Below are 22,884 nucleotides of genomic sequence, written 5' to 3'. Positions count from 1 at the left end.
CCATTCTAGAAGGCAGTTTGATGCTACACTCAAAAAGTTATTCAACTATCCATACTTTTTAACCCAGGTCATTACTAGTTGATCTTTGAAGGGATCAAAGAAGAAAAAGTTTTTTATAAATATAGTTATGGGAGAAACCTTGGAAAGATAATATGCAAATAATTCGAGAAATACAAATTAAAGCAGCTCTCAGGTTCCACTTCACACTCATCAAATTAGCAAAGATTACCAAAAAAACAAAACAGAACAGGAAAACTACCAATGTTTGAAGGGTAGCAAAAAAACAGGTACATTACTGCACTGTTGTGAACTGGTCCAACCATTCTGAAAAACAATTTTGAACTATATCTAGACAATTACTTAGCTGTGCATACCTTCTGACTTGGGTCATTACTAGGCCTATACCCAAAGAGATCAAATAAAGAAGAAAGCACCTACATATAAAAATATGTATAGTGGCTCTTTTTGTAGTGGTGAAGAACTTGAAAATAAGGGCATGCTCATCAAGAGGAGGATGGGAGAACAAATTATGGCATATGAATGCAATTATTTTTATGTCACAAGGAAATAATGAAAGAGATTTATAAAGATTACATTACAAAGATTACATACAAAGAGATAACAAAGAAAATTGGGAAGATTTGTATAACTGATGCAGAGTTCATAAAAGTAAGCAGAACCAGAACAATTTATATAGTTAACAACATTGTAAACAAAAACAACTTTGAAACACTTAAGAATTCTGATCAAAGATCAATCAAGATTCTAGATGAAGCATCCTACCTACCTCCTAAAAGACAGTTGACAGATTCAAGGTGTTGACATTTACTCTTATACATGGTCAATGCAGCAGCTTTTTTAATTTTACTATGCAATTTGTTTAAAAAATTTTTTTTCATTTCTTTTAGAGGATGGGAAGAAAAACAAAATAAAACTTTGATTAACTGAATAACAAAAAAGGAGAAAACTGACAAGCTAAAATTCAAGGCTAAAGTTGGAAAAAACAAACTGTTCAAAGATATAGTTAATACCTAATATGGTAAAAGTGTGGCTTTATGAAGAACCACACAATGTGTCAAAATCTCATAAATGCAATGCCAACGGTGCAAAACAAGTATTTGCAGTAAGATACATTGCCTACTAAACATTTAAAAACATGTATAAAGTTGGGAGCTGAAGGCAAGTAGGTGGTGCAATAACCAGGACATAAGGCCTGGGGTCAGGAAGACCCGAGTTCAAATCCAGACTCAGACACTTACTAGAAGTGTGGCTCTGGACAAGCCACTTAACCTCAGTTTCCTCATCTATAAAATGGGGAATAATAATAGCACCTACTTCCCAAGGTTGTAGGAGGATCCAATGAGAAACATTTGAAAAGCATTTTGCAATTCTCAAAGTGCTATATGAATGCTAGCTAGCTATTATTTTAAGATTTATTGTATATCAAATTTATTTTACTTTTCTCTCAGTTAAACAAAAAAAGATGATTTATTTTGCCAATTCTATTTACTCTATTAGAATTTCATCACTTATCCCAGTCATTTAATTTATACACAAATTTTCTTCTTTTGTGGCTCAGTTTTGATTAAAACATAAAATATAAAGAAGTAAACATATATTATCTTTCAAATCTTGCGACTTCTATGAAAAAAAGTGTGGGAGAGAAGAGGTATTAGGTTGTCTGCCAAACTGAAGGTCTATAGAGTCACTATGCTGATTTCATTATCGTATGGCTTGATAACTGTGATAGTAATGGCAATTAAAGATTCCCCTATATTGGCTTGGTTTTCAAATTGATTGTGTTAAAACCCAGAGTTTGTTAATCCCACCTGTGGGATGGGCTTGTTGATGTGAAAAGAAAGTCCTGAACTGGGAGGAGCTGGTGAGGTAGATTTGGAGAGACACAAGAGAGAGGCGGAATTTTTGGAAGCAGCACCTCGTGGAGAGAGAGAGACTAAGAGAATTGCTGGTGGCCGCTTTGAATTTCCCTGGACTTTTGAGACCTGCCCCCTGAGCTGCCAAGGACTGAGGAGACATGGCTGTTTTGCTGGTACTTTGTCTGTCTGTTTTGATGTTGTTTTGCCAGATTTGTCCACTGGTGAAAGACAGTCCTTTTGTTGAAGAAGTCCTGGAACCTGGCTGTTCGCTAAGAAGCCCTGAGACTGTCCTGCAGACAGAGAGTGAATACTGTCCACTGGTGAGGGACGGTGCTGTTTGTTGCAGGGGTCTGGAGACTGTCCTGCAGACAGAGTGAATACTGTCCACTGGTGAAGGACAGTGCTGTTGTTGCAGGGGTCTGGGAGCCTTTCTGTTGGTTCAGAAGCCATGAAGAAGGATTTTCTTGTTGTATGTTTACAGAAATCCTGGGAGAGGGCTTTGCTAATGTGTTCAGGGGTTCTAGGACTGTTCTACAGACAGAGGATGAATTCATGAAGGGACTGGCAATGTATCTTAAGGCCTTGCTAAGCCTTGTCTCCCCAGGAACTAAGATTGCTGAGAACTTGCCTGGTATCAAGATGAAGAAAAGACCTCCATTTGGGTATTAAGTGCTGTGTTTAAACTTGATGTAACTCTGGGGTAGATTCAATTGTGATCCAGGGGTGGGGAACTTTTGACCTTATGTTTGGAAACTAATCTCCATTTGAGAAGAGGGGCTTTGTGGTGGACTTAATTAAGGTATAGCCTAGGGGTGGAGAAGTATTTAGAACAGGGACTTTGTAATTGATTGAATGATTGGAAGGTCCTGGGGTGGGGTAGTACTTGGAGATTATTTAATCACACTTAGTAAATGCTGTATTTTGAATGATGTCATGTTTTGATCTTCTCTGTTCTTGGTTTGTCACTGAATAAAATAGAGAGCACCTATGCTGGTATTTTGAACCTGGGAAGTTGCCTTTGCTTGGCATTATATTACAATAACCTAGATAGTCTACCAGCACCACAGCAAGAAAATTAAACCATTTCCATTTGAATTGTCTTTGGAAAATTATGAAGATCACCTGGCAAGATAAGGTACTGGACACTGAAGTCCTCTCTCAAACTTAACTGCCAAGCATTCAAACTCCAATGCAGAGAGAGCTATTCTAATTCCACTGAGTTAGTCATATAGCCTAAATGCCAAACATGTTTACCTAAAAGGTATTTTAGGGAGGCAAACACTCAGAAGCGGTACAAAGACACTTTTGAGGTCTCTCTGAAAAACTTTAATATTGATTGTGAGACATGGGAGATGCTGGCAAAGGAACACCTAGCATGGCACATTTGCATCAAAGAAGGCACTGTGCTCCATGAACAAAGCAGAACAAAGCACAAACAAAACATGAAACATGCAAATCTGGAGACAGTGCCATCCCAAATGTTCAGACGGATCAAGCGTGGGGAACTTGCGGCCTCAAGGCCACATGTGGCCCTTTAGGTCTTCAAGTGTGGCCCTCTGACTGAATTCAAACAGAACAGAAATCTATGAAATTTGTTCTATGAAGTTTGGATTCAGTGGAAGGGCCACATGTGGCCTTGAGGCAGCAAGTTCCCCACCCCTGAAATGCACTGTTTGTGCTCAAACTGTGGTAGAGCCTTCTGAGCCTATATTGGATTAATCAAGTGATTAATCACCATAGGTGAACACACTGTACCTTGACCCCAATCCTGTGACATCATTGGTTCTCTTTGAGTACAAAGGATGAACAAACAACAACTTCTATGAAATATATTAAATAGCTATTGAAGACTCAGCAGGGCAGTGTACCAATAAAGCACTTTAAAATGACGTCATAGTCTTAGGAAACAAAGAGGTGGATTTTTTTTTGAATCTGGATGATGTAGGGTGAGGTGACAAGGCTGATCTGGCAGAAAAAAAATCATGTATGATCAGTTTTTCAATTTGTAGTAACAAAGAAAAGTGAGATAAGAATATCTGAAGATTCCCCACCATTCCACTACCAGATCAAGAACTTCCTACCATCATCTTTAGACAAATAATAAATGACTCCATTAAGGTGGCATGGAAGGTTGGCCATGTCACAAGTTTCTTGTTTAATAAGCTTGTTATTCTCAAGTCCTATCCAAAATTATCAAATTTTTTTTGAAGTTATAATTTATACAATAGAAACCATGTGTTAATTCCTGTGACATCAAATGATTTTTCTAAGAGGAAAATAAAAATTCATCATTCTATTATTAGCTTTATACTGACAAGTTATCTAAGTTTAGAAGAGTACAAAATGGAAGTGTCTATACTAATTGTTCTGAAAAGCTGTGCTCCTGTGAGTTTTGCTAAGTGTGCCCTAACTATATGAAACTTACACTTGTAATCACATGTGCATGTTTGATTTTCCTCTTTCCCATAGCATGCCCCAACCTTCCTGGCAAAGACTAATAAGACTGTGCCAAGAACAAAAAACATTTGAAAATCATTGATCCAAAGCTGGATATCAAATAGGAAGGCTGACAATGTGACCTTCAAAGTTTAATTTCAATCAATAGTGTGTCCCAAAAGTCTTAGTGCAACAACTCTGTCACTGAGGGATTACACTTTTATGTATTTGTATGGGCATGTAAAATGCACTGATTTATCTGTATTGTCCCCTCATTAAAATGTAGACTCCTTCGAGGGCAAGGCAAAGTGTTTTTGCTTTTTCTTTGCTACCACAACATTATCACAGCTTAATAAATACTTGCTGTAACTCTGTAGCACGTCAGTGTTGTTCATTCTTTTGAGCAACAAACTAACAGAGTACCCAAAAGACTTAGCCAGTGTCAGATATGACTGGGGAACAGCAGTTAAGGGGACAGAACGACAGGTCCTCACAGTTGGTATAAGGTAACTGGTCTGGCCCAGAGAGCAATGCTATAGTTAAAATTCTGAATTTGTTTCTGTTAGTAAATGTAAATCAATTGAGCTTTTATAGCTGATAAAAGTTTAACAATGTTTACTTTTTTTTCTTAAAGAAACTTCAACTCAAGCCTTATTTCAATGTCGTATTATGGCATGGAAGTATCCTTGTTATTGAAGGCTAGACTGGAAGACTGCAACTGCTAACAGGCTCTATCAAACTGAAAGGTTTATGACAGATTGAATGGTTGTTGTCCAACAACCAGCCAAACAACAAATTTGGAAAGGCCCATCATCAACTTGGCTTCAAAGTAACAGAACTGTTTTTGCTAAATGAAGTCTTAGAAGACCTTCTTCTGGCATGAGCCTCCAGCTGCACTGTTGCTCCCTTGAAACGCTGTAGGCTCTCTCCGTGGGCCACAACGGCAGAACAGTCGGGCCAGAAGGTGAAGTATTAAGTACTACACACTGGAGGAGATCAAGAAGCACAACCACAGAAAGAGCACCTGGCTCATCCTGCACTACAAGGTCTACGATCTGACTAAATTCCTTGAGGAGCATCCTGGTGGAGAAGAAGTTCTGAGGGAGCAAGCTGGAGATGATGCAACTGAAAACTTTGAGGATGCTGGGCATTCCACAGATGCCGGAGAATTATCCAGGACATATATCATTGGGGAACTTCATCCAGATGACAGACACAAAACACAGAAACCTTCAGATACTCTCATTACTACCCTTGATAATAATAGCAGTTGGTGGACCAGCTGGGTGATCCCAGCAATCTCTGCACTTGCTGTGGTCTTGATGTGTCGATTCTACATGTCAGAGTACTAATCACATTTTTTAAAAAGCCAATAAAAGAAGAAACTGACTTAAACCAGGATATAAAGAAGCCAGTTGTCACTGTCCACTTTGCCTGACAGAAACCAACTTCATTTGCAAAGAGAACTTCAAAGTGTCCATTTCCCACCCCTTCACCTCCTGACATCCAAAAAGTGAGTTATGCTTCTGTACACTTTTCTATAGGGTATGCCTTTTCATTCAAATTACTTTTAAAGTTTAGTTTCCCTTTTTGAAGACCTTCTTCCAAATAAATCACAGAGCAACTGGGATCTGTACTGGTAGAAAACATGCCCACACCGATAAGATCACATCAACCCCAACAACCAAGCAAGAGGAAATGTGATGGTTCTTAAGAAATATATTGTCCCTATTTTTAAACATGCTAATGAGCTATAGTAAACAGCCTATGTGCTTCTTAATTGTTTATGCAGTAGTGGTACGCTTAACATTGATCCGGTTATATTTTATCAGATCCTCCTTGTGGTACATATCTGTGAGAAAGGTAGTAGGTGGCAAGAACGTAGAGAGGTTAAAAAAAATGCTAGGAGGTATAGAATCAGAAGCAATGAAACAGCAGCTCTAAGATTATGGCCTTACTTACAGTGTGTAGAACTGAGTGACAGGCCCTAAGTAATGAGCTTTTATAAAATGAAACAAACATGCTGAATTATACTGGAAGGCTTAAAACTATAGATAGATAATAAGGCAAAATATTTACTGTTTTCTGTTTCAACTTTAAGAAGGTATAAGATGACAACAACTGAGAGACAAGTTTCAAATAACACTTAATGCTACTTAATTAAAAGTAATTTTGAAAAACTTACAACCTGCTAAATGGAGATAGTGAAGGAACGAGAGTAGGAATAAGAGTCAAAGGTATAAAAACAAAAGTCAAGAATATACTTTAAAAGAATATCAAAGATGATCTAGACATAGATATTGATGAATTTGAGGATCAGGACATTAAAGATACTTAAAAGGCTTTAAGAAACACAATCAAGACAAAGCAAGGATATATGGGAAATCCCTAATATAAGAAACTTCTTGCTAAATTGACTGTCAAGTTTCAGCAGCTGCCCAAAAGAAAAATATGGAAACAAGGCAATACATGACCACTTATTCTCTAAATCTGATGTAGCAAAATACTTTGGGCCAAGTTTTATATGGCCAGGAGGTGGGAGGAGTAGGCAAGTTAGCGTTAGAAAAGAATTTTATGAACCTTTTTAAAAAAGGAAATGAATTAGAGAGAAGAATCATGAGCATGGGCATAAAGATATTCTGGGAAAGCAAAAATAAAGAAGCTTATAAATATATAAAAATAAAAGGAAAACCAGGTAAAAGGGTGACAATCAAACAAGAGAAAAAGTGACGGTCCTTAAGAAAAATGTCCCTATTTTTAAACAAGCTAATGTTTAAACAAAGATAAAATGAGTAAAAGCAAAACAATGAAAATTTGAGTCTATCAACTATAACTTTCTATGAAATTAATTCTCAGCAAAAAAAACTGTACATATATATAATGTAAACATAAGATAAATGTATAGATAAGTGTAAAAGATAAATTAAAAAGTATGAGACATACTTTAAGTGCACCAAAAGAAAAGCAACATAAAACAGTATAAATTTAAAATAAAATTAAAGCTGCTTTGGGGGTCCATTTTTACTTTAATGTCTCATAAATAGGGACTAAAAACTGGCACAACTGATTACATAGGGATTTCTTAAAAGAGGAAAGTCGTGACTGCTTCTAACAGCTATTTTTTCCCCAATCACCTGATGTAACAGTATCTGTATAAAACTAATCTATGCTTTTTTAAATGTTCTTTACGATGTTGTGGATTTTGAAATGCTGGACATCACCACAGAAATATAACTGGATGTTTATTTGAAGATTCAAAATACTACAAAGTAGAGAATTCATGAACACAACCTAAAAGAAGATTCTTGCTAAATAACAGAATCAAGTTAATGAAAAATGAGAATAGGCAAAAATAGGTTCCACTTTACCTGAAGAAAAAATGAAAAATATCAATCAAAACTATACAGACAATGGTATAATGTTTTTACTCACAGTTGAATCCATCTGATTATATCTTGCAATGTCTTTATGAAGCGTTCTTAACATAATCATAGCTACCATTCCAGATAAGAAGAGAACAATCACCAGGGAATTCATTATGCTGAAAGAAGAATAAATATTTTAATTATCAATCTCACAAATTGGTTACTCTAAGGAGGCCATTATGTGTTGAAGGTGGACCTTAAAAACCCAGTTCTTCTTGGTTTTGAGGCCAACTCTCTATTTACTACATCTGCTGTCTATACATCAAGGGTTCCTAAATCTTTTTTGTGCCACAAGCCCCTTTAGTTTGGGGAAGCCTAGAAACCCCTTCTAAGAATAATGTTTTTAATTGCATAAAATACAATAATATAGGATTACAAAGGAAAGTAATCATGCAGAAATATAATTATCAAAATAGCAATAAATAAATAAATAAATAAAACCTGCAAGATCCCCATGCACACACCTGAAATCAGATGCAAGGTTAAAAACCCCTGCATAAGTGATAAAGGAGGGAACAAAATATGGAAGGGAGGTTACTATCTACAATCCTGGGAGCTTTTTGAAGATTAGATATGAAACAAATACTGAGAGGAAAGAGTCATAAATTAAGAAAGAGAAAAGGAAAAGAAAAAAGCATTATAACATTAGGGAATGATACATGCAAAGGCTGAAATAAGCAGGAGTAAGAATATAGCAATGCTCTCTCACCTACCTAAACCACTGAATATGGGTGTGAGGCATGGATTCCAAAATATAGTCCCATCTCGAAGCCCATCTAATATTTTTTTCTTCCTGAGGGGAAAAATAAAATATAAATAACAAAAAGCAAAAGTACATTAAGAAAACCGCAAAAAAAATTTTTCAAGGAAGGATACAAAGACATATAATGACAACTCATCACATGTTACAGTGGCAGAAATGCTGGACTAAGTTATCAGGAGACATGAGTTCATATTCTACCTATGACATTTTTAGCTATATGACCAAAGGTAGGTCACTTAACCTCCCTGAGCCAGTTTCCACATCTGTAAAACAAATGGAGATGCTATTACTTGCAGAATATAATTCTTCTGACTCAAAGAAAGGTATTTAGGAGATGCTGTAGTTGAAAATTTTATTATCTTGCAGTCAATGAGGGGGACAAGCCTCTTTGACCTTAACTATCTAGGTTGGTCCAGATGATAAACTTAGTCTGTATTTAACTTGAAGCTTTTCTAACCTGGTAGGAAAGACCTTCCAGAATTAATACTGTTTTGGCATCATTTCAAGAACCAAGAGACACCTCCATGCCACAATGAAGGCACTAGAGTAGGAGAAATAACCATGACATAAGACATGAACACTGAAATGAAATAACAATTTCAGAGCTGGAAATGAAGTTATTCCCTATCTGGAAGGAAGGAATCAAGCATTGTTAAGCACCTGCTCTGTGTTAGGTGCTGAACTAAGCACTTTACAATATTTCACTTGATGTTGACAGCATCCTTATTGAGGAAATTGGGGCAGACAGGGAATATGTGATTTGCTTCTAAAGTCACACAGCTCCTAAATGTCAGAGGTCAAATCTAAACTCCCGTCTTCCTGACTCCAGGGATGGTGCTTTGTCCACAGTATAATCCAACGACTCTTATTACACAAAAGAAAACTTTTACACAAAACTTATTACACAAAAGAAAAAAATCAGACAGGTTCATATTTGACAAAGATCATAAATGTAGTTTAGTAACAGAATAAAGATTAGAACCCACATCTCCGATTGCCCAATCCTTGCTTCCTTCCCATATGAATACTATGAATCAATGCTAATAAACAACACAGAAAAGATAATAAATAAAATCATGGTAATAATTCCCAGGATAAAAGGTTTCTTAAGTCTTTAAAGCTATATAATTTTACATATTTTCAGGTTACATGAGCTAGGTATATATTAACCTTCATAAAACTCAAGCCTAACGAAACAAAGAGAATTAGCATTACTTTCTACAGCAAAAGACAATGCTACAAATCACATTAAAATGCTTCACTACTGGAATGTCATACAATCTCTACTAGACTACTAAGTGCACTTTCTCATGAGAAGAACTTGAGTTATAATGCTGTGCAAGTTTGAAAATATTTTTTGACTTATATACCCCTCAGATTTAAATGAACATCAATTTACAACCTCCTGAACAAACTAATAAAACTTTCAATGTACAGAGGATTCATAAGCTATAAAAGACTTATTAATTCTTAAAAGTTTTGCTATCTGTAAAAATAAAGTATTTTAAAATAATTTTAAATAATGAAAATTCAAAGGGAAATTTTATATTATAATAGAGTACTCACATGAAAACTAACTGAATAAGTATAGGCAATTTTGATTTCTCCAGTAGCCTTATTGCTTATATCCATTGGAGGTCCAGAACAGTCAGGTTTATCTATATGTGTATGTTTGAAGCTGTAGTAAGAAATAAACATTTAGGCAAACTGTTGGGAAAAGTAAATCTTAAAGAATGTAACCAATGAAGTTTATAGAGACAAACTTTTGGATATGAATACATTTTAATGGTACCAAAAAATTTAAAGAAATGTTCATGTTAGGGGCGGCTAGGTGGTGCAGTAAGTAAAGCGCCAGCCCTGGAGTCAGGAGGACCTGGGTTCGGGTCCGGCTTCAGACACTTAACACACACACACAAAACCTAACTGTGTAACCTTGGGCAAGTTACTTAACCCCAATTGTCCTCCAAAAGGAAAAAAAAAATGTTAATGTTCTCTTTTCCTAAAATTAACTAACTTTTTTTTTTTAATTAACTAACTTCTTATCATGACATACATTTCTTTACTATGAAAAGCAGGAGATGATGGCTTAATCTTGGGAAAGGTAGTGAACTCAAGCACACAAAGAAAATATTTTCTATTCATATTTTATCTAAGGATTTCATAAGTGATCAATAAATGCTTTCCCATGCACTACCAAGAGATATTCTTTCAATGTATCTTCAAAACCTAGGATGTAAACACTGGAGGTTTTAGAAATTAAGGTTATGGGGTGGCTAGGTGGAGCAGTAAATAGAGTACTGGTCCTGGAGTCAGGAGGACCTGAGTTCAAATCTGGCCTCAGACACTAGCCGCGTGACCTTGGGCAAGTCACTTAACCCCAACTGCCCTGCCTTCCCCCCCTCCAAAAAAGAGGGAAAAAAAGAAATTAAGGTTACCCTGTAATAATGGATAAAGTTATCAATAGTCTCTATTCCAAAATGGCAAACAGAAAAACACTCCAAGTTTCCTGACTGGGAAAAACAAGACCAAAAACACCAAAGGAGCTATTCCTTTTCTGGTTTTATGATTTGCCATAAAATTTTTTTTAAAAATATATGATTTGCCAGGGCTTCAAAATATAATGTGAAACCAAGATAAAAAAACTTTCAGCCCAAGTCATTATAAAAAGCTAAATGATCATGCCTATATAGAACGAAGCATGTTTTATTCTCTTTGAATAAACCCCAAACTATAGTTCAATCTATTTAATTTTATCTATTTTGGCTAATTACGTGATTACCTTTTTGGCTCAAGTTTAGCAGCCACTAATCTTGCTCCCATGGCCCCACTTTCAACAATATGATAATATATCTTGATGTCAACATGGTTGAAGATGTAAAATGTGTCTTTTTCATGGAATTCTGACTGTGGGATAGAATTTAAAAGTTAAGGGAAGAAAACTAGATCTGGAATAATATTAAAAAAAATAGATCACAATAAGACTATCCGTCAAGATGAAAGGCAAGCTTCCTCCATCATTTAACAAGAGGAATGTCCAGGCTCTAAGCCCAAAAGTTTTCTCAATCAAATTTGATGGTTTCTTTTAAGTGTCAAATTTTATTAAAAATTGAATATGTGGATTTTTTAAAAACTGAAAAATGTCTACATATTCACTCAGAATATAACATTAACAGAATGATTCTTAAAAGAGAAGTGTCCAACTTCATATACAGTTAAGTACATATGCTCTGAGGAAGTTTACCATTTGATCCACAGTAACCTAGTTATTCAAGAATTCTTAGTTAGCGAGGTCATTAATGTATCCTCTTTCAAAATCAAACTCCTGCCAAAGTCTGTACAACTCTATCCATCAATACCAACTGAATTAAACTAAAATTTATTACAATTTTAAACCCACCATTTTGGTTGAATAATATTCAATATAAGGAAACAAACAATATCTTTTCAAGCCCAGCATTTTTGTAATCACAAAGTAAAAAGAAAAATTCTTAAAATAATTCAAGTACAACTACAGGATGGCCAAAGAGTTCAAGTCATAATAAAATCCTTAGGACCCATTTCATGAGACTAACTTAGACTGAAGCTCTTTTGGTACTTATATATCCAAATCCCCTTTGATAGGATTTGCAGTATGATTCTAATATATTTTAAATCTAACGTTAACATAATGCTTCAATAACCTGGTCAGTTCTAAATTAATTCTAAGGCACAATACTAAATTCTGAATTGCAGACAAATATTAAGGGAAGTTCCAAAGTTTCACTTACTCATACAAAATCTGAGCTGAAAGGCTAATTTTTTTTTTAATTTAGAAAACTGACCTTTAACATACTGACAAACTTACATTAATAACACAAGCATCCTTTGCACGGCCTTTATCTGTAATATAACAGCCAATTGGAAATCCAGGATTGCAGAACCTCTGTCCGTCTTCAACATCATAGCACCATGTTACAGGCATGTTATCCACAATCCTATACACAGACACGGATGATGTAAATTAAAACAAAATTCCAAAGGAAACCACCACTATTTACAACAAAAAGTTATTTACTGAAAACAATTATTTCATAAGAACTATCTCATTAAAATTTGGTTTTCAAATATCTACAAATGATCAAGTTTGGAAATTATACAAAGCTGAAAGGAATAGTTAAGGCACTGGACAACTGAATCAGGATTCGAAAAACTTTCAATTCTTTAATAGGCTAGAAGAATTGGCCACATTTAATGAGAAGAAATATAATATAGATAAATAAATGTAAATTCCTACATGCAAATTTAAAAAAAGTACAATTACAGGGTGGCCAAAGCTTGACCAGTCGATCATTTACATGAAAAGAACCTGAGAGTCACAGCTAACCACAAGATCAACAATATCATGGCAGCCAAAAAAGTGAATGCAGTCAGCCTGCATTAAGAGATTCAGAACAAGAGAAGTACTAGTCCTACTGCTTTCTGACCTGTTCAAACCAAAATGCAAATATTATGTTTAACTTTGGGTGTCATATTTAAGAAAGAACATTGCCAAAATGAAGTATATCCCCAGGGTAACCAAGGTGGTATAAAAAGGGTAAGATGACAAGTTGAAGGATGTTTAACTTCCAGCCAGTAAGCATTTATTAAACATTTACAATCTGTCAGGTAATGTGCCCAGCGGCTGAGAATATAACATGGCAAACACAATCCCTGCCCTCAATGAACACACATAAAAATGGGTAAGATATGTAATAACCAGAGAGATACAAAATGTAAAGAGGAAAGTAATCTGGGAGGAGACTTTCTTCCATTGTCTGTAAGGTTGTCATGTAGAATTATAAGTTGCTAGAGGATAAAGACAGGCATTTTTCTTTTTATCCCCAGCCCTTACCACAGCGCCTTGCACAAAGCTGTTGTTGAATAAATGCCTACTGAAATGTCACATGAAAATGGGATTAGACTTGTCTCACTTAGCTCAGAAGCTAGGCAGAACTAGATACAACAGAAAGCTAAAAACTGAAGATTTTAACTTGAAAATTTACATTAAGATTAGAGTTGTCCAAAGTGAAAATGGACAGCCTTGAGAGTGGGTTCCCCACTGCTAGAGGTCTTTAAATGGAAAACTGATGACTGTTTGTCAAGTGTTATAGAAAAAGTTTCCGGGGGGGCGGAGCCAAGATGGCGGAGTAGAAGCACGACCCTCCCGCGGCTCCGGCTTCCACCCTCCCCAATCCATGTAAAAAGGGGACTCTAAACAAACTTTGGAGCTGTAGAACCCACAAAATGACACAGAGAAGCTAACCTCCCGCTGAGAACAGCCCGGCAGGCCGGCAGGAATCGGTCAGCGCATCGCTCTGGGAGCCGAGCCCAGCACCACCCCCAGGCTTTAGCCCCAGGGCGGGCCTGACCAGCCACCAGCCAGAGGGACTCCAGATCAGCAGCAGCTGTGGCCGTTTCCAGATTTATCAACACATAGATGCGAAGGACAAGGTGAGAGGCCAGTGCATTCTGGACTTTGGGACCCAGTAAGTGGGAGTGCGTGGCTTTTACCCCCAGGGCGAGAAACCGCTGAGACGCTGGCACAGCCAGCCAGCGCCACATGGAGGCTTCAGCTCCTGGCCTGCAGAGTGTAGGGGGACCAAGCACCAGTCTGAAGGGTCATCGCTCTTGCTTTAACCTGCTTGGATCTGGATTGCAGTCTAGTGTGGAGGTCCTGGGGTGTGTGTCCAGCTTGCCAGAGCGTGTGGAGACCTCAGAGAGGGCACCCATCTAATACCTCCGGCAGCTGAGAAAACCCCAGCGTTTGGAACGAAAACTCCCCTGTCTGGTGGCAGAGTCCTACTGTGGCAAAAAGCCCAAAAGTCAAATCATTGAGTGGCAAAATGAGCAGGCAAAGGAAACAAAGCAGACAGAAGATTCCAACATTACACTCCTATTTTGGGGATAAGAAGGAGCAAGGCTTGGAACAGGAGGAAATCAGTGAAGTCAGAACTCCTGCACCAAAAGCTTCAAAGGAAAATACAAGCTGGTTACAGGCCATAGAGGACCTTAAGAAGATATGAGAAGTGGAGGAAAAATTGGGAAGAGAAATGAGAACAATGCAAGAAAACTATGAAATGAGAGTCAACAGCTTGACTGAAGAAAATAATACCTTAAAAAACAGACTGACTCAAATGGCAAAGGAGGCTCAGAAAGACAATGAGGAGAAGAATGCCTTAAAAAGTCGAATTTGCCAGATGGAAAAAGAATCTCAAAAGCTCACTGAGGAGAATCATTGCTTCAGAATTAGATTGGAGCAAATGGAAGCTAATGACTTTATGAGAAATCAAGATGCTGTTAAACAGATCCAAACAAATGAAAGAATAGAAGGCAATGTGAAATATCTCATGGGAAAAACCACTGACCTGGAAAATAGATCGAGGAGAGATAATTTAAAAATTATTGGACTGCCTGAGAGCCATGACCAAAGTAAGAGCCTGGAAAGCATCCTCCAGGAAGTTCTCAAAGAAAACTGCCCTGATGTTTTAAAAGGAGAGGGCAAAATAGAGGTTGAAAGAATCCACCGATCACCTCCTGAAAAAGATCCCCAAAAGAAAACTCCTAGGAATATTATAGCCAGGTTCCGGAATTCCCAGATTAAGGAGAGAGTATTACAAGCAGCCAGGAAGAAACAATTTGAATATTGTGGAAACACAATCAGGATAACCCAGGATCTGGCAGCTTCTACATTGAGGGATCGAAGGGCCTGGAATGTGATATTCTGGAGGTCAAGGGAGCTGGGATTAAAACCAAGAGTCACCTACCCAGCAAAACTGAGTATCATGTTTCAGGGGAAAATATGGTCATTCAGTGGAATACAGGACTTTCAAGCATTCTTGCTGAAAAAACCAGAGCTGAATAGAAAATTTGACATTCAGATACAAGAAGCAAGAGAAGCATGAGAAGGTAAACAGGGAAAAGAAATCATAAGGAACTTATCAAAGTTGAACTATTTTTTTTTTTAAGCACTCGGGGTTGAGTGGCTTGCTCGGGGTTGCACGGCCAGTTGTTGTTTCTGGGTGTGGTGCTGGGTGTCTGGCCCCGGATTTGATCCGGGTTGTCAGGGCACTGGGGCCGGTGCTCTTGCTTGCTGAGCCACTTGGCCAAAGTTGAACTATTAACATTCCTACATGGAAAAACAATAATTGTAACTTATGAAACTTTTCTCAGTAGTTGAAGGGATTAGAAATATATATATTATATACATATATGTCTTTATATGAGGGTATGCAGGCATATGAATACATATGTGAATGTGTATATATATGTTTACAGGTATACATAGAGGGCATGGGACCAATTTAACAGGAAGGGATGATGCTTAAAAGGTGAAATTAAGAGGTGAGAGGGATATAATGAGAGGAGATGGGGAGAGACAGAGTGGGGCAACTATCTTATACAGAAGAGGCAAGGGAAAATGGTTACAATGGAGGGGAAGAATAGGAAGGCAAAAGGGAATGGGTCAACCTTATTCCTATTGAATCTGGCTTGAGGAGGGAGGGAAATACACACTAAATAGGGGATCTCACCCTCCAGGAGAATAGGGGGGGAGGGGATGTGAGGGGGGATGATGGAAGGGAGGGCAGGCTGGGGAGGAGGGAAGTTGGAAGCTCCCACTTTTGAAAAGGGACAGGATCAAAGTAGAGAATAGAACAAGTGGGATGTGAGATAGGAGGGAGGGAAATGTAGTCAGTCTTTTACAATATATCTGCTATGTTATTGTTTTGCATTAGCCACACATGTACAACCTATACTGAACTGCTTATCTTCCCAGTAAGGGTGGGTGATAAAGGAGGAAGGGAATGAATCTGGAATTCAAAGTTTTAAAATCAAATGTTTAAATATATATATACTATTATCAATATTGTTTTACATGTAATTGGGAAATATAGAGATCCACCATGCCCTACTGGAAAAGTTGAAACGGGTATGGGAGAAAATATGGGAGAGAGCAGATCAGAGGTGGGGATATCCTGTGGGACTGCTGTTTTGGGGGGATGGGTGGGGGAAAAACGGGGAGAAAATTTGTAACTCAAAATCTGGCGGAAACGAACGATGTAAATCAGAAGTTAATAAAGCATTAAAAAAAAAAAGGTTTCCTATTCAGGTTAGATAGCTTGGACTATGGGACCTCTTAGGTCCCTTACAACTCTAAGATATTATAATTCCTAATGAATGGATTCTAAGTACCCAGATCTAAATTAAACCTGTTATTTAGTATTCCGTGTCCAAATACTACAATTTTATTATTATTCGGTCTATAAAATGGTTTAATTTATATCCTTAAGATATACTCATACTAGAAAACGATTTTCTAATATGATTGCAAAATAGCTACAATATAACTGATGATCTACTGATATAGTTAAGTATTCTGGAAGCCTGAAACCTATTTTCCTCTAGCAAAATACCCAGTCCCTGAGGAACAGTCCAGAGAATAGGAAGAAAAAAAAAGACGTTTTGTCACTCAAATAATTCAATAATAGAAATAGCTGCTGAAGAAGGGCATAACAACAGGGTGTGAAACTTAAGGTCAAGGTCAAGAATAAAGTACAAATTACAGGATTATAATACTCTGCGTTTCTAAGCACTATTTCTTGGAAGAAGCACTGCTTTGAACTAGAGAATCAAATCTCTCAAAGACCTTTAAAACTCCTGAGGTTGTCAGTACCACTGCAGAGATACATATCCTATTTAAAGAATTAAAGACTAAGGAAAAAAAGTGGTTTAAAAAGAGTTCTATAGCAATGGAAAAACAGAACCTAAAGTCCTAGCTTGCAGTTTCCTATATTCAAAGGACACTGTGGTGGTGCAAGTAGGAAAAAAATAGTTACTAAAAATGTTAGCTATATTATGACCACATTAATTCACTCCAGGGCATGTTTTATTTGTTAATTAATGTATGCCTCCAATGGTGAAATTATGAATCTGTACTCACCCCAAGGTGCATATTAATGAACTAATAAAACATGTCTCATCACATTTAAATGCTCCGTAATGATGCAGATTCTACCAAATTTCAGAATCACCTGCACTATTCAGTTGCTTATTATTATAAACAGCAGGCTGGCAGTCCACGGTCATGCTATAAAGTATCTAGAAGCACAATGTCAAGGTTATAGAAATTAAGAAACTCAAGACTTTCTAGAATAGTTCCTGAGAGGCCAAAAGGATTGGTTATTAATTGCTTTAATTTTTTATAGGGAATGAAGTACAGAGTCAATAACAGATTTTTTTTTTCTTTAACACTTCGCAATCAGTATTACTACTACATTATTTATACTGCTACATACTATTGTAATAGATATAGCACACTGGAAAAATTAAGATGCTGTATATATGAAATGTGAATCACCAGCAGGCAATTTAATTATTATTATTTTTTATCTTAAAGCCATACCTTAAGTTTATTATCTAAGCTAACAGAAATTCATTTTGAGATGAAGTCTTAACACAAGCAGCTTTTTCCAGCTAGCTACCTATGTTGAAATAAATATATAAGGAGCACTTAGAAGGTACAAAATTTAAGTTAATAGGAAGTTTGAGAGATTGGTATGTACTTAAACAGTATTTTATATTTTCATTTCATCACTGAGTATTAAAAATATTTAACTCAGTAGAGCAAAATATAGCCTAAAGGGGTCTCTTAGGTGGTGCCTCACTTCCATTTTAAAAATATAAAAGATTCCTTGATAGAGATATGCAAAGACTATATCACAGTTTTCAGCAAAAATAGGTAACTACAGGTCAAAATCTAATTAGGTTCTGTTTTACATGTTATGGAACTCTTTTAATAACATTTTGATCAATATCCCCAAGAGGTCGAAGAAGAAAGAGATCCATATCTACAAATATATTTACAGCAGCTTTTTTTGCAGCAAATTGAAAACTGAGGTGATACCTATCAACTAGGGAATGGCTGAATGAGTTGTAATATGTAATTGTGATGGAATACTATTGTGCTGTAAGAAATGCTGAAGAAGATGGTTTCAAAAAAACCTAGGAAGACCTATATGAATTGATACAAAGTGAAATAAGGAAAATCAGGAGGACATTGTATACAGTAACAGTAATATTGTAAAGATAATCAACTGTGAAAGACTTAACAACAACTCTGACCATTACAATGATCCATGACAATTCCAAAGGGCTCATGATGAAAAAGACTATTTCACCTCCAGAAAGAGGTGATGGACTCAAAAGAATAGATTGAAGCATATTTTTCTTTCTTTCCCCCCAACAACATGGCTAATGTGGAAATGTTTTTTCATGATTTCATATGTATAATGGTTTTTGTATTTCTTGCCTTCTCAATGGGTGGAGGAAGGAGGAGAAAAAAGAAGAGAATCTGAAACGAAAAATACAATTAAAAAAATTTTAAAGAAATTTCTTTTTGATGGGATATTCATCAATTGGGAAATGGCAGATCAAATCAGGGTATATGAATGAAATTACATTATTGCACTATAAGAAATGACAAAAAGGACAGTTTCAGACAAACTTAGAAAGACTTGTATTAACTGATGCAGAATGAAGTAATTAAGCAAAATCAGAAGAACAATTTATACTATAACACCATAAAAACAAAAAAACTTTGAAAGATTTAAGAATTCAGCCCCTATTAAAATGTAAGCTTATTTGTATTTGTATTCTTAGTGTTTAGCACATAATAAACATTTAATAAATGCTTTAACTATCACTGCAATGAACAACTATAATGTCAGAAGACCAACAATGAAGGATGCTATTCACATGTTTTTAGACATAGCCAACACTGGAATCTGTTTTGCTTAACTATACTTATTTGTTACAAGAGTTTTCTTTTTTTCTTGGGAAGGGTGGTGGTGTAAGAGAAGTTGGGGGAGAAAATAAATGCTTGTTAATTGAAAAAGATATTTTTAAAATTCTGACCAGTGCTTCTCTGAAAAGGGAGAGACATATGCTCATTAAAAGTATTTGCCATGGTCACAGAGGATGTCCTGGAACAGGGGTGGGGAACCTGTGGCCTCAAGACCACATTGCGGCCCTCTCAGTCCTCAAGTGCAGCCCTTTGACTGAATCCAAACTTCACAGAACAAAACCTTTTATTATTAATATTCCAGGACCTGGAATGACTCAGACACTCTTATTTGCAGGTGACCATGTCCAGGTTGCAATGATCCTTGAAATAATGCATTTGTGAATCTAAGTAGCACCTTCAAAGATCCCAAGCTGCTCATACACAAACACACACATACACACACACACACACACACACACACACACACACACAGAAACACATACAAAGTCTTTTTTTTAACATCAACATTATTCCAGTGATCTTATATGGCTGTGATTCATGGAATATTACAATCCTGAAAGAATCAAAACTGTGGTTAATCCAAAGGGCAATGAAAAGATGAATCATAAATATAAGGAAGCTATAGTATATTACCTATTAGTTATTACTTGCGCCCATAAGAAATGGTGTGAAAAAATGAATCAACAACCTATTATGTCATTAGTTTAGTAAGATTCTACACCTCCTCAACCCACACATAACTTAAGACCTTATTATAAGTTCCCTGTCAGATAAATTACTTGTCCCGATCATACAACTAATCAGTGTCATAGGTGGGATTTGAAATCAGGTCTTCTTGATTCCACATAAAGTAGTCCATCCTTTATACTATGCTATCTCATGATATAAAATCACTTAGAAGATACATGGTTAGAAAAAAAGGAAATGAACCTTCCATTGAGAACTGGGTCCTAGTTCTAGATGACAGTCATTAGCTGTCACTAAGCAAGGTACTCCTTCCCTCTGACTCTCATTTTCCTATTCTGTAAACAGGATGAGATAAGATTATCACTGAGGTTCTTTTCAGTATTAAGGTTCTATGACTTTGTGGTTCTATGATTAAGTTATCAAATTATAGGTACTCTGATCATTATTTATATAACTATATAAATACTATGTGTGTGTGTATGTGTGCATGTAAGAATATAAAATGCCACAGACTAAGAAGCTGAGGAGGAAAATGAGCTAATCTATTGAAAGGTACTTCAATTAGAGGAATTCAAATTGCAAAGATAAACCCACTAGAAGATTTTCAGTTTAAGAAAAAATAATTCTTTATTTTCAACTATTCAAAAAACAGATTATATTCACCTTGAAGATATTTGTCTGGTCTGAATGGTTTATATAATAACTAGTGTAAATATATTACAAAATTTAAAAAGAATGATTTTTTAAAGTGAAATGATAATAAAATGATAAAATGAATATCTGTTCTCCATTAGTAAATAATGGGAACAGTCAAGAATTGGAATGGATTAAGTATCTATCAATTGAGGAATGGCTGGAAAAAAAAGGTGGCATATGAATGAAAGGGAGTATTATTGTGTTCTAAGAAATGTCGAATATGATGGCTTCAAAGAAACCTGGGAATATCTGCATGAACTGGTGTAGAGTGAAATTAGAAGAATTAGGAGAATAATTTACACAATGACCACAGTAATATAAAGGAAAACAACTTTCAATGCGCCATATTGTTTTGTTTAATTACAAATTTTATTAATAATTAATTATTACAAAGAAGGGTTTTGGGGGGGATAATTAGGGTGTAAGTGGGTGGTGAAAGAGATGCCCTTCCCCAAAAGAAGAGAATAAGACATTACAAAAAACACACAGATGAAAGCTAAAAGTTAAGGAACACAAAATATAAAAATTCTGCTACCATCTTGGTCAGTTTAATACACCCTTCATTAAAAAAAAAAGGTCACAGTTTCATGTACAACCCTCTTATTTTTCTGTGAGTATTAAAATGTTTACTGATGATCAAGCTCAGAAAAAAAATTTTTTTAATAGTTGCATTTGCTAATCTACTAGTATTATCAATTTTTATAAGATTATGATTATCCCATACTTATATCTACCATAATCTTACTGCAAAGAGAAAACAGCTCTATATTTATTAAAATCCTACAATGTATTTTAAAAATTCTTTCTAGTTCCAGAAGATACTGAATATCTGCCCATATCTCTGTCAAGTTATCCATCTACACTGAAGTTACACAATAAAAATTTGCTGAATTAGGCAGTAGTTGTTTCCACTCCCAGCTGAAATAACAAATTCAATAACTGGAGATAACACAAATCACTACTCTTCAAAGGTATGTTATGAAGAGCTTTGGAGAATGAACCTCTTCTGTCCAAAATAAGGACAATACATATGAGAATTAAATTCCTGATTCTCAGATTACACATTGAGCTAGATCCAGTTGTGAAACTTCACTCACAAATACAAACTTCTGAGGCAGCAATAAAAATGACAAATTACTATCATTTTTCTAGGTATTCTTTGAAAAATGACATATTTTTTAAGGTTGTAGCGGATATCATGCTTGCTATCCAAAAAAAAAAAAAACCCTAAAAAGTGTCAGAGGCATTAAAGTTGAATGATTTTGAATTTTAAAAATTCTTTTGTGATATTACAGCAATTCTCTGATTCTACAAACTTGTTGGCAAATAAATTCAACACACATCCATTAAAGATTGACTATGTGCAAAGTACTTACTCAGTTCTGAAAAAGGGAAAGAGCTATAAAGTTAAGATAGCATGTCCCCTGTTTCTCTCTCTTCCCTTAAAAAACTTGCAGTCTACTTAGGAGATTATGACAAAACTAATACTAAAAAACATTAGGGATCTATAATTTCACTGCTGGGGGTACTTTTCTCATACCTATGCAAACTATAACCCCAATATCCATTACTGACAAAAATATCAAGCTGGAAGAGACCTTATGGACCATCAAGTCCAATTTCCTCATTTCATGGATGAGAAAACTGAAAGTCCCTTTGACTTAACCAAAGTCACACCAGTAATAATAGCATCAGAGGTAGGATTTGAACTGAGGTCCTCTGACTCCAGGGTCAGAACTTTTTTTATTGTACCATTCTATTACCCTTCTCTATACATGGTCATTAAGAGCTGCTCATAATGCAGTTACATTGGTTATTAAAAAAAATAATAAAACCCAGCAGTTCATTTCCAGGTCAAAGATATTCTAGCTTGGTAAAACCTGTCAGAAGTTTTGCTTTGCTAGGATAGCCTTCAAGTACACAAGGTCATTTCCATAACACAATAAAGTAGGAGGGAAGGGTCAGAAGAGAGCCACACAAATAATGGCAAGAGAAATCACACATGAGAAGTACATAAGATCTGGCCAGATCATCCTTCTGCTCAAAAATTTTCTGTGGCTCCCTATTCCTTACTGAGAAAAGTTAAAAATCCTTTGCCTGGCATTCAAGGTCTCCCATAAGATGGTGGCACTTTATCTCTCCAGCCGTGCTTCCTATTCCTAAACTGTATACATCCTAAGA

General features: G+C 36.0%; 1 protein-coding gene and 1 pseudogene across 1 annotated transcript in view; one reads left to right on the top strand and one right to left on the bottom strand.

The window, feature by feature from the left end:
- The window catches only part of TM9SF2 (transmembrane 9 superfamily member 2), a 91,573-nt gene that overhangs the window by 22,602 nt on the left and 46,087 nt on the right, over positions 1 to 22,884 (bottom strand). The window contains exons 5-9 of the mRNA XM_069064180.1: positions 12,346 to 12,475; positions 11,281 to 11,405; positions 10,068 to 10,179; positions 8,452 to 8,531; positions 7,746 to 7,854 (exon numbers count right to left, since the gene is read on the bottom strand). Coding sequence (XP_068920281.1) covers positions 7,746 to 7,854; positions 8,452 to 8,531; positions 10,068 to 10,179; positions 11,281 to 11,405; positions 12,346 to 12,475 — 556 coding nt within the window. The remainder of the gene's footprint in view (positions 1 to 7,745; positions 7,855 to 8,451; positions 8,532 to 10,067; positions 10,180 to 11,280; positions 11,406 to 12,345; positions 12,476 to 22,884) is intronic.
- LOC138143044 (cytochrome b5 pseudogene) lies at positions 1,037 to 5,738 on the top strand (annotated as a pseudogene).

The sequence above is a fragment of the Petaurus breviceps genome, unplaced genomic scaffold (genome assembly GCF_028583685.1).
Source record: "Petaurus breviceps papuanus isolate PSGF00001 unplaced genomic scaffold, PetGlider_PUasm1.0 90625, whole genome shotgun sequence".
NCBI classification, from domain to species: domain Eukaryota; kingdom Metazoa; phylum Chordata; class Mammalia; order Diprotodontia; family Petauridae; genus Petaurus; species Petaurus breviceps.
Note: the sequence above shows the minus strand (reverse complement) of the source record. Positions and strands in the feature narration are given on the sequence as shown.